General features: G+C 38.1%; 1 protein-coding gene across 1 annotated transcript; it reads right to left on the bottom strand.

The window, feature by feature from the left end:
* Positions 1-11,150: 11,150 nt before the first annotated feature.
* LOC136665058 (serine-rich adhesin for platelets-like) lies at positions 11,151-16,239 on the bottom strand. The gene is made up of 4 exons (XM_066642613.1): positions 16,017-16,239; positions 14,452-15,085; positions 14,213-14,359; positions 11,151-14,017 (listed from the first exon to the last, which is right to left on the bottom strand). The coding sequence occupies exons 2-4, from the start codon at positions 15,058-15,060 to the stop codon at positions 13,142-13,144; spliced, it is 1,632 nt and encodes a 543-aa protein (XP_066498710.1). The 5' UTR covers positions 15,061-15,085; positions 16,017-16,239; the 3' UTR covers positions 11,151-13,141.
* Between the last annotated feature and the right edge of the window lie 126 nt (positions 16,240-16,365).

Genomic DNA, 16,365 nt, shown 5'->3' with positions numbered 1-16,365 from the left:
TTTCATTCAAACATCGAGGAGACTTGGGACCAATTTTATTCACCTGGCACAAAAAATAAAATGTTGGGACTCCACACAAGGCAGCATTGGTTGAAATGCATGGTTAATGTTAGTATGGGGAAAATTAGTTATCCTCACGTGTGATTTCAAAATGTCGAAATAAACCACAGTATTTCCATAGGCCTAGATGTACATAATATATAGAAATTCCGGAAGTTGTAATTGGCCATGACAATTTTAGAGAGGACTTTGCTTCCCCATCCCAGAACAACCCCCACTTTTGAAAACCTTGATACACCCCTTCACTAAAACAAAATGTGAGTACAATTAAACAAAATAAATGTCTTGTGCATTTGGTGGGCCCACCTCTTGAAATGTAATAAAAAGGGGAATTAACAAATAGAAAAAGTACCCTTTTATATGTGCTTTCTTTCCGTTGCAGGCCTGGCACAAGGCTTGTGTGCGGCAAGGCCAGAAACTATATAGGCCGCTTCACTCTTCACTGAACAGCACAACCACCAAACCCCCACCCAAAAAAAAAAAACAGACTCACTCAATCCTTGCTGGTGGGGTAGGGGAGTATAGCGGACATGCAGCAGGCTGTTTCAAATGTGAGTAAAAAGAACTAAGAATCTACTTTACTAATACTTCCTCAGGAAATACTTAACCTCCAATATAGCTATAAAAACATAAAAAGCCACTTTGCAGTGAACTGCGAGCCCATTTTATCTGTAAATGGCACAGATCAAGTTTATGAATATCCACGTAGGCTGATATGAGGTAACAATTTTTATTACAAACGAAATGTAAAGTTAAATATAGCTGCAATTGGTGACCTGTGGGTTCAAGCACAATTACACCTTTAGCAGTTTGGGCCAAACTTGTAATAATAATAAAGAATTCAACTGAGGACATATCTAATGGGTCACTTCAACAATTTAATAAGCAGGTGGATTTGAATCTAGGTCTTTAAGTTACAAAGTCAACGGCTAACGGGCTACTCCACTTATGGCAGGAGGCTATTTGTGCTTTCTTTACATCATTTGCATAGGGAACAAATACGCAATCAAACGAAACAGCTACTGGATTCAAACCCAGGCCTTCTGGTTCCAAGGTCAAGCACTAACCGCATGTGCCACACCATTTCTTAATTTCTTTCTCACACTTTTTTTAAACTTGTGATTTATTGATCCAGATTTTGCAGTACTACTATGGACATTAAAATACACTGGTGAAAGACACTTGGAACTTGAAAAATGTTTTACATTTAATTACATTTGGAAAATCCATAAGTTATAGAACCAATTATATACAACAGTACTGCACTGATTGATTTAGGTATTCCAGCCAAAAAAGATGCAATAATTATTTTATTGAGACTGCACACATTATTCAGTAACAGTTTTGAGAAAATCTGGTTAAAACTCAGATAGTAGTTTAAAATGGTGGATTTTCTAACTTTCATAAACTCCACACAAACTATCAACTATTATTATAACGGACATGTATTTGCAAATGTGTAAGGCTTGGTGTGCTGTATAAGTAAAGTGTTAGCACCATCTGGTGGCCAATAAGATTGCGTCATTAATTATATACGCATATATTTGAATGCGGGCGGCACGGTGACCCGGGACCTGGAGGTTGTGGGTTCGATTCCCGCTCCATGTGACTGTCTGTAAGGAGTTATTGTGTTCTCCCCGTGTCCGCGTGGGTTTCCTCCCACGGTCCAAAAACACACGTTGGTACGTTGATTGGTGACTCCAAAGTGTCCGTAGGTGTGAGTGAATGTGTGTGTGTGTGTCTGTGTTGCCCTTTGAAGGACTGGCGCCCCCTCCAGGGTGTATTCCCCGCCTTGCGCCCAATGATTGCAGGATTCCAGACCCACCGCGACCCTGAATTGGATAAGCGGTTACAGATAATGAATGAATATTTGAATGCAAACTTCTCTGGATTTTATGTAACATTGTATTAGCAGACTCAGAAGAACCTGAAATTTAACAATTATCAAAAAAAATGTAGACATTCATAACTGTGTGACTTTCAGGCCCCTCCACTGACTGGTGGAGCATGCATTCAATAAAACACAAAAATAAAGCTGTAACTCAGGAACACTTTCCCCAAATATTACAAAACTTCATAGGCTTGATCCAAATATTTAATTCACCTGCAAGATGTAGGAAGAGAATTAATTATACACATCCAGGTTAGAAATGCATACACATATATATTTGAATGTAAACCGCTCTCTGGATTTTTACCAAACACGGACATATGTGGTTTTAGCAGAATCCTAAGGACCTGAACTTTAATAATTATCAATAAAATGTTGGACCTTAATCACCGTGTGGCTTCCAGGCCCCTCCCAATAATGGGCGGAGCATGTATTCAACAAAGCACACAAATATAACTTTAACTCAGGAACACTTCCCCCAAATATTACAAAAATGTGTAGGCTTGATCTAAATGCGTATCAGATGACATGATTAAATTGTGGTGCAACTGCCACTGTAGGTGAGGCTATAAACGCAAAAACTCATGCAACGATTTATTAACTAACTGTAGTGCCCGTTGCAGGTAAAGTTTGTTCATATTTTACATGTATCCTATACAGGGGTTAGACAGTTAAATTGAAACACCTGTCATTTTAGTGTGGGAGGTTTCATGGCTAAATTGGACCAGCCTGGTGGTCAATTTTTATTAACTGCACATTGCACCAGTAAGAGCAGAGTGTGAAGGTTGAGTTAACAGGTTTGCTCAAAATATTGCAATGCACACAACATTATGGGTGACATTTATGGGTTCAAAAGAGGACAAATTGTTGGTGCACGTCTTGCTGGCACATCTATGACCAAGACAGCAAGTCTTGCATACCACCAAGAAGGATGAAACACATCCAACAGGATTAACTGTGGACGCAAGAGGAAGCTGTCTGAATGGGATGTTCAGATGCTAACCCGGATTGTATCCAAAAAACATAAAACCACGGCTGTCCAAATCACGGCAGAATTAAATGTGCACCTCAACTCTCCTGTTTCCACCAGAACAAAGAAGTGCCCCAAAGAAGCATACCACACAGACTGTTGCATGCCCACAGTGAAGCATGGGGGTGGATCAGTGATGGTTTGAGCTGCCATATCATGGCATTCCCTTGGTCCAATATTTGTGCTAGATGGGCGCCCTCACAGACAGGCACCCAGAGCGGGAATCAAACCCACAACCTCCAAGCCTGTGTGACTGCGACACTACCTGCTGCGCCACCATGCCACATGGGGATCTTTGATATGCTACCACATAATCTTAACTGTAAAAACTCAGAGGTTTTGTTCAATTTTAGTAAAATATACAAAAGTTATAAGGGCTTAAGTAAAATATGCAAATCACAGGAGACGTTAATTTGCATATGGTGGCCATCATGTTAACATATTTCACATTTTTTTTTTGGATAATTATTCAACTTCAGGTTTCTGCGAACATCTTGACAGCAAGATCTAGAATCTTGGGTCAAAATCCAGGGAGTAGTTCACAAAGTACATTTTACATTTAATGAAAATTAGCTAATTTTATATTAGGAATCATGGAAAATTAGAATTTTGTCTCTAGCTACCAGCATTTAGGACTTATGAGGCAAAACGCGTTTAGCTAAATTATAGCGCCTCCCGATTGACCAATCAGTGTCATTTTTGTTGTCCACAGAAGACATCAAAGTTTCTGATAAATAAAGACAATGATCTATTTATTTACACAATATAATTTAGTTAATGTTTTTATTTTCAAACTGCATTACACTGATGCATTCTCTTTTCAAAGCAGAGTATTAAAAATTTGTGTTTATTTATATTGTTATAATACATGTTGTAGAGCATTTGTGAGAAATCAGCTGGAAGACAAAGTGTTGGCCACAAATGCATAAACAAAGGGAGAATATCACACCCCGGTCCTGTCATGTGTCTGTTCTCCCCACCATGTGTGCTTGCACATGGTTCTGTTTTTTTATGGTTCATGCCTCCTTTGTAATCCTGCACCCTTGTTATCTGTCTCAGGTGTCCTTGTATGTATTTAAGTTCCTTTGTCTCAGGCTTCCTTCATTGGACACTTGCTCGTTTTTCACTAGTCTGTTTGTATTGTCTGTTCTGCACTTTTTCAATTTGCTTCCCTTTATATGTCAGTCTGGTCCTTCCTTGTGCTTTGTGTACTTGCTTGGTTGGTCTGTCAGTATTTCCCTCTGTCTCTAGTCAGTAAGTAATTCCCTATCCTGGTTTGTCTGTATCTGTATCTTTTTCCTTGTGTTTACAACATTTGAAGAAACTGGCATGTCCCCCCCACAGGTGTCAGCACAAGTTGGTGAAGCAACAACAGTATCCTGGAAATGGTGTTCTGCCATGGATGAGGCAGTAGGTAGAAGGCCTTCAATAACACCTCCCACACTTATTGCCTCATCTGGCCAGGGTGCTGCTGAAGCCTCACCATCCTCCTACTGAGCAAAGACACGTCAAAATAATGTCTTTTTCAGACGTTCATAAGACATCTAAAGAGAAGCCATAAAAGTTTTTGCGACATCATTTTAAAATGCACATGGTTAAAAGACATTAATAAACAACATAATTTTAACGTCTGTGTTGGATGTATAAAAGATGTCCATAGAGAGTTCAGAATTAAATGTCCATTATTAACAACATTTGGTCATCAGTCATAGAAAAGATGATTATTCTGAACTCCCTGTGGACGTCATTTGGACATGTCTTTGCTCAGTGCGATGCAGGTGGGAGTGCGGATTAAACACCTTCACTGAAGTGAGGGTGCTGTGGTGGACTATGGAGTCAAATAAAGGTCAAAAATTTTATGTTTATAAAACAATACTCACAAATGTAACGGAATTTGTAATTGCATTTGTGCAACCACATACACATAAAATTAAAATCCACAAATGTATTGGAATGCACAAATTTAAAACAAAAACAATAATAATTTAAATTCACAAATGTTAAAAAAAAATTTGGAATGTATAGAAATAATTGTGAAATAAATGTGTGTAAAAAAATTGCATTTGTAAATCAAATATTGTGAATATGTGAACAAGTACCTCTTAAATGGCCAGAGCAAAAATTTTTGAGGTTCCAAATGTGACAGTGGGAGATTTAAAATGTGGTGGAAAAAATCCACACATTCATCTTCTCTGCTGCTTGTGTGAATCTCTTTTTCAGTTGGAAGAGAGGGCAGATATAATACTGTGTAAATGTTGCTGAGTTCAGAGGCATCCTGCTGAGCTTCTGAACATCAGAGAAACATAACCAAGAGGTTAGAGCTTCAAATACAGCGTTATTACCCCGTGGAGCTTGATGGGTCATCTTGGTTCTCCTCTAATGCTTTGTGGGGGTCCTGAACATTGGGTCAGAATACAGGGTGAAACTCCAGAGTGAGTTCTATGCTCTGTGTTTTCTCTGTAACCCAAGCCCCACCTTCACCTGTCTTCACACCAGAAATTCCCCCACTCAGCTACTACCCCTACCTCTTACAATCCAGCTCCACAGAGACACCATAACACCAAGGATAGCATTTAAAAGCATTAAAAAAGCTATTGTAAAATGTGGCTTGTATATCAGGAAAGGTTATATGCTAAAATTGCTCGCTTTCACCCTGGTCTTCAGTGTTCAGGACACCCACAGCAGGTATGACTTGGAAGTGTTAAACCCTTCAGCATCACTGCTGGACTAAGACTATTCCACAACCAAATACATCTAGCAGACAGTGTCCTGTGTCCACTGATGAAGGACTAGGCTTAGGGTTAGGGTTACATGAGTGTGAGAAACCAGGGTGGACCTCCAGAGTGAGTTCTGTGCTGCCTCTATCATCTACTTACAAAAACTACCCTAAAAAGTGTGGCTTTTATCTCAGGAAAGTGAATACTTGCTTGGACCCTGTGTATTGCCTCTTGCGGCTATATGTTTTTCATTTTTTCTGCCCTTATGCTTTGATTTCAAGGCCCAGATTGGGCCTAAATAGATAACATTTTACACTGTGCTGATCACTTTATTTTCTATTAAAATACTGTCTAAAATATCTTTTGTATAATACAGTCTGGCCAAACCGGTAGGTTTGAAAATGTTAGTTCTACCTATTTAGGTAGGTATCTTGCAACTGACACATATATGTTAGTCTGTGCCTGTCACTGTCTCACTTTTTCCAAGGTTGTCCACTTATCTGAATTCTCCCACTCTTTTAAAAGTGCAGTCATATCAGTAATGTTGCTATTCTGTAACATAACAGGAATTTGTTTTCTTAACTTTTTTTGCAAGACTCTCATGGGGTCAAGTACAAACATATTTATTGAAGGCCTTGCTGCTTTATTTGCAAAAAGTTACACCTTCAATCTGGAGAATAAGAGGGAGCAGCATCCACGTTGGAATTCAATCAAAGGTAAGAAAATTTGATTAAGAGTTTTACCACAATCTGGAATGAGAAAGCAGAGACGACAAGACACACAAACAGGGCTGAATACTTAGGCTGTTTAATGAACTTAAATATGTGTTTACATGTATTAAACATTTAAACACAGAACAACACAAGGGAACAGCCAAAAGTAATATAGCATTTTGAGTGTGTACGGCCAAACACGCTTGCATGTCCAACCTTTTCTTCAGCCTTTCCTCACCCTGAGCCTCTGTGCCTGTATTTTATTAGCACAAATGTTTTTGTTTTGGTTTTGTTTCTTCTCTACTGTGCATGCACATGTAACAGTCTTTATCCAGTAAACTCTGCAGAAACATCTGATGAGCTCCTCAATTAATCAGTCAAAATTAGATTGAATAATATATAAATAAAAGACTATAATGAAATAGCAGGACTAAATGTAGTATGAGGAAAAAAATAGTAAACTAAAATATTTTTGTCACCACACCTATTGAATTGTATTGTATACTTTTTCAGAGATGCTAAGAAATGTGGGGGGGGGGGACCCCATCAAAGATTAATCCATCTGTCTGCACTCTGCTCAGGAAGCTGTTGGACTTTGAGTCTATTATATACTGTTGGATTTTCAGTATATTATTTTAATAAAGTTTTACTTTTCAAACATGTAGCATTAAGGCCTTACAGTATTCTTTTTAAATAAATGAATGTTTTTGTTTTATAGTTTGTAAATTTGACTGTGCTCTTGTAATAAAATTAAATCAAAACCTTTTGTGAAGTTACTCATTTAAAGGTTAGTAGTAATTGTTTTGGACAATTTTTTACTATTTAACTTTATTAAAGAAAAATGCATTAACTGAACATTTACTATACTATTTAGCTATAAAAATGTGATTAAATTTATTGTAGATAAAATGAATAATATTTTGTTCTATATAGTTATTAATGGGATTTTTTTATTCAGTAAAATTAAATTTACACTGCCATACTATTGATTTACAGCAATTTACTGGCAATTTTAGTTGCCAGTAACTTGCTGTAACTTTACAGTGAAACTGTGTTTAGTGTACTGTAAATATACAGGATTATACTGTATATTTTAGTCATTACAGGGAGTTTTAGTTCTATAAAATTACAGTAAAATTATTTATAGTCTCATATTGTAAATTTATAATACTTTACCGGCAACTAAAATTGGCAGTAATTTACTGTACATTTTACAGTACTTTTTTACAGTGTAGATATGAAATTGCCATTTTTCATTGATTGTTTATTTTTTAATTACATTGATCAGAATGTATGCAAGTCTGCTACTGTTTTCTGCGACAGAAGAGCATGTAATCAAATGTGATGAAAGTATTAGTACTTTTTTAGTACGTATTACTGCTATTAATGGGTCATGATTATTCCATTGTTCTGAGTAAGTGATCGACCCAAAACTCTCCCACAATAACCCTTTTTATCTAACCTCAAGGTTCACTGCTCATAGAGACTTCTCATATGAACTATTATTTCTTTGCTTTGTTTCATTAAATAAAATGATACCTACCTGTGATGAAATAACCTAATGTAGTTTGGGAATCATCTCATTTTGTGATCAATTTTGTAATCTTAGGCTACTGTTTCTAATATATATGCAGTTCATTTTGATTAAGTTTTGAAAATGTACATCAAACTATAATTTACTACAATTTTCCCATTAATAAATACATACAATTCTTAAAATCAAACCATAAATTAGTTTCTGTATTGCAATAATTTTTTCTTGATAAGTTCCTATAGCATTTCATGAATCAGTATTAATTACTATGGGAACACATGATTCCTTCTTATGTCTGTTCATTAATAGTAAGACATAAAAACCTACTTGTTACCAGTAGTTACTCTATTTGTTCATGAGTTGTCCTTGTATAGTGACTAGGTTATTAAGGAACCTTATTGTAAAGTATTACCACTGTCCTCTCTTCTTGTGCACTTTACCCCTCCCTTTCTCTTTCTCTCTTGCAAATGGGAGTAGCTCATGGCTCAGCCATGTGAGTGCATCCTATTTCTACTAACCTTGCTTTTCTTTTCTTTCGTAGACCCTTAGACTAAACAGTAGATCATACCTCACCCTTACCAATCCATGCCTTCACACTTTCACTTACACTTTGCTGTTTCAGATTTGGATTGGAAATTACTGTAAACCCAGTAGACAAAAAAACTAAACAACTCGCGTTACAAATTAGCTTCTGTGGTAAATTCAAATACTGAATAAAAATGTACAGACAACTTAAATTTCAGAGATTTACAAACATCAGTTGTCTCTGCAAATAAACCATTCCACTTCAAAATACACAGAGCTTCTAAAAGTACACAAACCAGAGAGAATTGCAATCATAGATCATAGATGTTGCCTTTAAAAGTGACCATTGCAACAGTCTATCTATTCTAAGGATTAAAAAAACATGGGCTTTGGGAACATTTGATAATTGCTACATTTTCATAAATGTGACAATATAAATTTCTTTGTCCTTTAAATACTTTTCAACAATTGCTTGATCAGTTCAATAATCAGCAACTCCACATCTTGAAAACTTTATTTTACATTATAAATTATTAATGCATTGCTTTGGATTTACTACACACAACGCTGTGCAGAATATTTTACATGTGCATGATATGAACTTGGATATACATGGCCAAATGTATGTTGTAACAAATGACGACACCTGATTGAGCTTGCAGGACATACCATTCCAAAATTATGTGCCTTCCACATGGACTTAAATCTGACTTAAAAACATCAGATCATGTCTTTTTTTTTTTAAATGTCCAGACAGCCTTGGATAATTACATTAAAAATTATTAGTCACTTCAACCTGATAATGAGAACATAACCTAGATTTACATCTAGTACTGTAAATGCAAGAACCTATGATCATAAAAACAACATTTGTCAAGTTCTGAAAAGAAGGTATGTGTCATATATAAATTTCCAATTTATCACCAAAGTGTTTAATGGGGTTGCGGTCTGGGCTCTGACTTCATCCTCATCAGAAATGAAAACCATGTCTGTATAGACCTTGCTTGATGCACAGGGGCACAGTAATATTTTAACAGGAAAGAGCCTTATTTTAAACTGTTACTATAAATCTAGAAGCATAACAGTGTTAAATGGCTTTGAATGCTTTATCAATGATAATAAGAGGTCTAGCCCAAACTCTGTTACTCTCCGACACAAAACTTTTGCTAGCATTATGCAGTCCTGCTCCACAATCCAGTGGTGGCATGCGTTATACCAGTCTAGTTGATGCTTGCCCTGGCCATGGTGATCTTGCTTGGCCATGGAAACCAATTTTATTAAGCTCTTCACAAACAGTTCACCTTGAACACGGTTACCTGTTTCAAACCATGTGGCCCTACTTACGCATTCATATATTGTTGATGTTTTTTTTTTTTAAACACACACAAAACATAAAACAAACAAACAAAAAAAAACATAAAAAAAAAACAATGGATATATGTATGTGTGTGAGGAATTGGGGACAATAATATAAACAATATTGCCAAAAGCATTCATTCACCATTCCAAATAATTCAATCCAAGTGTTCCAATCACTGCCATGGCCACTGGTGTATAACACCAAGCAAATAGGCTTGCAGACGACTTCTACAAACATCTGTGAAAAAAGTGATTGCTTCCAGGTGAATTTCAGCATGGTAAAGTGATAGTACAGCCATGAAATTTCCTTTCTACTAAATACTCTACAGTCAACTGTCAGTGATATTATAACAAATTGTAAACTATTGGGAACGAGAGCAACTCATCCATGAAGTGGTAGGCCACATAAAATGACAGTGCGGGATCATTAGCTGTTGAGGTGCATAGTGTGCAGAGGTCACCAACTTTGTGCAGAGTCAGTTGTTACAGACCTCCAAACTCCATGTGGATTAATTCAAGAACAGTGTGTAGAGAGCTTCATGGGATGGGTTTCCGTGGCCGAGTAGCTGCATACCATCCTTACCTCACTATGCTCAATGCAAAGTTTGGGATGCAGTGGTGTAAAGCATGCTGCCATTAGACGCTAGAGCAGTGCAGATGAGTGAATACTTTTGGCAATATAGTGTATAAAAATAAACAGTAAACTGATAAATGTTGACATTTAAATCTTTTAACATTTTTTACACTAAGATCTGTATTTACACTTAAAACAGTGTCTGAGCCCAGGTCTATGTCATGTCTTATAGTTGTATGGTTGATGTTCATTTTTGGTTTTATTTAGGATCCATGGAATTAGTATGCCTGTCTTTGTAATTTGATTTAAGTTTGTGCTTTTTAGGTGTACTGTAACTTTAAGACCTTGCAGCTTCAGGCTGGGGCTTGAACAGAGTATGGCACTGTGAAGTCTGTGGGGAAATATGGACTTGAAACAACAGTTTTCTTATCATATTATATCAGGGGAAGTTTAGATTTGGTTATGTGAGAGAGATTGTTCATTTCATAATATTCTGTAACCTGTATAATTAAAAATTATTATAGAGTGATTTGCAAGTTACTCCTTGGACAAGCAAATTTTTCAGTTCCATGTCTGGCAGTAAATACAATACAGGTGCTGGTCATAAAATTAGAATATCATGAAAAAGTTGATTTATCTCAGTAGTTCCATTCAAAACGTGAATCTTGAATATTATACTTATTCATTACACACAGACTGATATATTTCAAGTGTTTATTTCTTTTATTTTGATGATAATAACTGACAACTAATGAAAACCCCAAATTCAGTATCTCAGAAAATTAGAATATTACTTAAGACCAATACAAAAAAAAAAGGATTTTTAGAAATGCTGGCCAACTGAAAATATGAGCATGTAGAGCACTCATAACTTAGTTGGGGCTCCTTTTGTCTGAATTACTGAAGCAACGCGGTGTGGCATGGAGTTGATCAATCTGTGGCAGTGCTCAGGTGTTATGAGAGCCCAGGTTGCTCTTTATAGTGGCCTTCAGTTCTTCTGCATTGTTGGGTCTGACGTATTGCATCATCCTCCTTACAATAGCTGATTAAGGTCAGGGGAGTTTGCTGAACAGGCATACCATATAATTAAGAACAGGGATACCATGGTCCTTAAACCAGGTACTGGTAGCTTTGGCACTGTGTGCAGGTGCCAAGTCCTGTTGGAAAGTGAAATATGCATCTCCATAAAGTCTGCAGCAGGAAGCATGAAGTGCTCTAAAACTTTCTTGTAGACGCTGCGTTGACCTTGGACCTTAAAAAACACAGTGGACCAACACCAGCAGATGACATTGCAGCCCAAACCATCACTGACTGTGGAAACTTTACACTGGACCTCAAGCAGTGTGGATTCTGTGCCTCTCCTCTTCCAGACTCTGGGACCTTAATTTCCAAAGGAAATGCAAAATTTACTTTCATCAGACAACATAACTTTGGACCACTCAGCAGCAGTCCAGTCCTTTTTGTTTTTGCAAGATGCTTCTGTTCAAGAGCAACTTAACACAAGGAATGTGACAGCTGAAACCCACGTCCTACATACATCTGGTGGTGGTTCTTGAAGCACTGACTCCAGCTGCAGTCCAGTTTTGTGAATCTCCTAAACATTTTTGAATGGGTTTTGTTTGACAGTACTCTCCAGGGTGCAGTTATCCCAAATGCTTGTACACTTTTTTTTTGTACCACATCTTTTCCTTTCACCTCTCTATTAATGGACACAGCACTCTGTGAACAGCCAGCCTCTTTAGCATGACCATTTGTGTTTTGCCCTGCTTGTGTAAGAGGTCAATGGTCGACTTTTGGACAACTATCACGTCAGAAGTCTTCCCCATAATTGTGTAGCCTACAGAACTAGACTGGGAGACCATTTAAAGGCCTTTGCAGGTGTTTTGAGTTAATTAGCTTATTAGAGTGTGCCACAAGTTGAACATTTTCACGAATTGAACCTTTTCACAATATTCTAATTTTCTGAGTTACTGAATTTGGGATTTTCATTAGTTCTCAGTTATAATCATCAAATTAAAATAAATAAACATTTGAATTATATAAGTCTGTGTTTAATGAATGTGTATAATATACAAGTTTCACTTTTTGAATGAAATTACTAAAATAAATCAACTTTTTCATGATGTTCTAATTTTATGACCAGCACCTTTTAGCATATTGTATGATCATCCTTGAAATAGGCCCCTCCCTTTCAGTCAGTCTAATGTTAATCTACTTGAACACTGTATTGAAGACAGAGCTTCTGAGAGGCACTTGCAAAACAATCTGCTTCAAATATTTCACTCAAATATTGGTAGGGACAGTCCTTTCCATCCAAATATAGGTAGGGACAAATTCCTAGGGTCCATATTCAAACCTACATCCATGAGTGCCATCAAATGACAGTGTCATGTTTAAAATCACTGAGCTCCTCAATATGATCCTTGTACTGTCAGTGAGGTCCCATGACCATGTTACAAACATGAGAGCAATGGCTCTTGCTTAAACACTTGAATTTGATAATTGGGAGGGTTTTAACATAATTTTAAGCATAGGGGGTACCATTTAAAAGTTATATATATATATCAAGCATAAAATTAAGAAAATAAACCAACAGTCAAAAGTCTCCATGGATTTTCCATTTCGGCTGAAGCTACAGTACTACTGAACAAGATTTAAGCTTTTATGGAAGACCACGTCAATGTATGGAAAAAAAAATACGTAAGCCACACCAGTTTACACTTTGGCAAGACTGGATTTTAAACATTTTCCACCTTAATGATAGTCAACTGGGCATCATGGGCAGATATGGGTTGAGAAGAGGACTGTGTAGAAGAACCGCTGGTTTGAAAAGATCCCTCCGTACTGTTCGAGGCTAATTCTACTGATTTGTTATCCATCCCTGTAAATGTGTCTGTATGTGACTGTGTGTAGGTCAGCACATCTGGTGTATATGTTTGTGTCTGTGACTGTGTGAATGTATGAGTCTGGGGGAATGAAAGTGTGTCTGATGTGCTACAAGGCTGAAAGCCATTTATGGTAGCAGAGCTAAGACCATCCAGAGAAAATGCTTCAATGTTCTCTAGGCCAGATGCATCAATTTCACTGTACCTGGACTGGGCTTGACTACACGAAGAATAGCTGCCTTGGCTTGTGGTGAATGTGCTTTGGCTAAAGGAAGCTGAGGAGAAAGGACAGGAGGAAACAGAGGCATTTGTAGAGTGCTGAAGGCCACAGGGGCCTAATTTGGATGCGAGCTCCTGTAAGGTACTGAGAATCTGTTTCTGGACCTGAGTCTGCTGGCTCTGCTCCCTCTCGAGCCGGCCTTGCTGCTCCATAATCATCCTCAGAGCCAGTCCAAGGCTGCGGACCTCTGAAGCCAGAGACTTCACCTGTTCTGGCAGGCTGCTTTGTGCACTAGCTTCTGGGCTGCTTTGCTGGCAGGGAGGGGAGTGCTGACTGGGTAGAATCTGGGCCCGTATAGACGAGCTGGCATTCTGGGGTGCAACACTCGATTGGGATGGAGTGGGCAGCTGAATGCTCATGCGAAGCTGCTGCTGAGGTGAGCGAGTGGACATATTTGCCCTTTGTAGAATTCCTCGTCTGAAAGCATTGGCTCCCGGATGGATTCCTCTCTGAGGAACACAATTTTAGAAGAAAGAAAATGATGTGCAGAAATAGTGTATGTGTGTGTATGTATCTTCCTGCTAATATCGGACAGATTAGTGAAAATGTAATATAACAGATGTTTAAAAGCTGAATACATCAAATATTTGTATGTAACAAAAGTCAACCAAGTGATTGAAAAACATACTTGCTTTTTTACTTACCACATGAGGAGGTCGGGCTGTCGTTAGATCAAACGAAGCCGTTTGAGGTAAGAGGACCTTTCTCCCTTCAGAGCCAGTGAAACAAGCCTGATCTCTTCTCAGTAATGGTACAGTCTGCTGAGCAGCCTGAGGACTACTGTCCCTTATCTGTAAACAAAAATATATGTAAGGGTAAAATGCAACACAGTGTAGATAAATTAAACACAAGTACAGTTAAACTTCAGATAAATGATACATACCCTTGCCCTGTGGAACAAAGCCTTATCCAAGAGTCTTTTCCGAGCTACAAGTACTGGGTTGGCTGGTGAGGGTGTGTATCTTTTCCTTGAAAATGCACTAGTCATTGTTCCTGAGCTAACCCCTGAACGCACAGTATTAATGCTGTTCTGTGCAAGTGAGGTAACACTGACTATACGAACATCCTCATCTTTCCCGTCCGCCTCTTGCTGTTCATGGTTAGCTGTCCCAGTCCCAGAGGGCTGTCCTCTCAAATCTTGAGATGTTCCACCTTGTCCTGTTGCGTCTGAGGAGGAAGGGTAGCCTGTGATACGAGAGGCATCACGCAGAAGACACCTCAGCTGCTGCTCATTCCAGGTGCTTTGCCTCACTTCGCTCAGCCCCACCTCCCTTGCCAGGGCCAAACCTGAAGCTGATGCATGTCCACTATTTCCAGCCATCGAGTCTTTAGGCCGAGTCCTTCCATGGAACTCTTTCAGGAAGAGGTAAATAGCCTGTGCAGACACCTTGATGTTCTCTAGTTCCAAGACAGCTTTAATCTTGCGGAAGCTCAAGCCTGCTTCACGCAGTTCAACCACCTTGCGCTTGGCAGCATCATCCAGCCTGCCCATGGTCACACTCTAAAGTCTCCTTAAACTAGAAATATTACAAGGGTCAAGAAAGTAACAGTCAACATGCAACTTTCACAAATCCACTGGCCATTATATTAGGAATGTAGTATTTATTTATACCCTATTTTTATCAGGTCAATTAACATATAGGCCACAGGACACTGGATATTTTGGTTGGCAGATTATCTCAGTCTAGACTTAATGACGGGAATGTTCAATCACCCAAATGATAAAGATTAAAAAAATAAATAAATAAATTATCCCACTGAAAGTGGGATAAGCAATGGTCCTAAGGGGTCCTAGATAAATTTGTCAGACAGAGGGTATCAAAAAAACAGAGGCTATCAAAAACAATCATTTCAAAACTACAGCTACAAAATATGAATGCATTACTGCGGCCACATGGGTTGGAACTGTGTTTCAAGATGTTCCTAAGCTGTGGGTGGTTTAGAACTGAGATAATAGTCAAACCCAGGTGGGCTGTCTACATCAGATAAATATCAGTAGCCCAGTAATGCACTATATTTGTGGCCAACAGTGGTATGTAGTTGGTTGTCTAAATTGGCTACCCATAACTAACTATTATTTAACCAATCTTAGTCCCATCACTGTGGAGGGCATCTATAGGTTGGGCCAACCTGTAAACAAAACTTTTTCGTGTACCTGATATATATGAGAGGAGTATAACCGAGTATAGAGACAACGTACGCGGGCATTTAAGCTGCAAATGAGTGTCAGCATATGTAAATGTACACAAACAATTTAACCAAGTTAAAAATATAAACGGTCTTATAATAACTAGCCACCAGGATGCAAGTCTCATGCGAAAGACCAAAAGAAACCGTTCAAATTAATACAGGAAGCGATGCTATTGGTTTTGTAGTGTAATTAAACATTCGAACATTTAAAACAAAACTTAAAAACAAGCTTCTTAAATGAATTTCATCAGAACTCACTCTTGAGAAAAAACGGTTGAACCTTCTACCAGACTTGAACAGAAGACCGTTATTTACCACTAGCTTTTAATGCTACTTACCTAACGATGAACTATTTTTTAACCTACAACAGAAATCTAACAGTCAGACAAAACGCTACCCTACCGTTCCGTGTAACACAAACACATTTATTTTAATTAATTGTTGTACGTGTTGTACGAAAAACAAAGAAAAACACTCGCAATTCACATACACAGCCAATGTGGATAAACAATAGCGTCGCACAGTCAATGACGCATCCGCGGTGTGAAACGAGAAATCGCTCGGAGAACTGTCTGTGTCAGTGGAATGTTTCAGCAACAGCCGCTGG

The sequence above is a fragment of the Hoplias malabaricus genome, chromosome 13 (genome assembly GCF_029633855.1).
Source record: "Hoplias malabaricus isolate fHopMal1 chromosome 13, fHopMal1.hap1, whole genome shotgun sequence".
In the NCBI taxonomy this organism is placed as follows: Eukaryota; Metazoa; Chordata; class Actinopteri; order Characiformes; family Erythrinidae; genus Hoplias; species Hoplias malabaricus.
This window is presented reverse-complemented; position numbering and strand designations above follow the sequence as displayed.

Coding starts and splice junctions, on each gene's coding strand:
- LOC136665058 (XM_066642613.1), bottom strand. CDS start 15,060: ATGGGCAGGCTGGATGATGCTGCCAAGCGCAAGGTGGTTGAACTGCGT. Junction 14,360..14,451: donor CTTTGTTCCACAGGGCAAGG/GTATGTATCATT, acceptor TTTTGTTTACAG/ATAAGGGACAGTAGTCCTCA. Junction 14,018..14,212: donor CAGCCCGACCTCCTCATGTG/GTAAGTAAAAAA, acceptor TGTGTTCCTCAG/AGAGGAATCCATCCGGGAGC.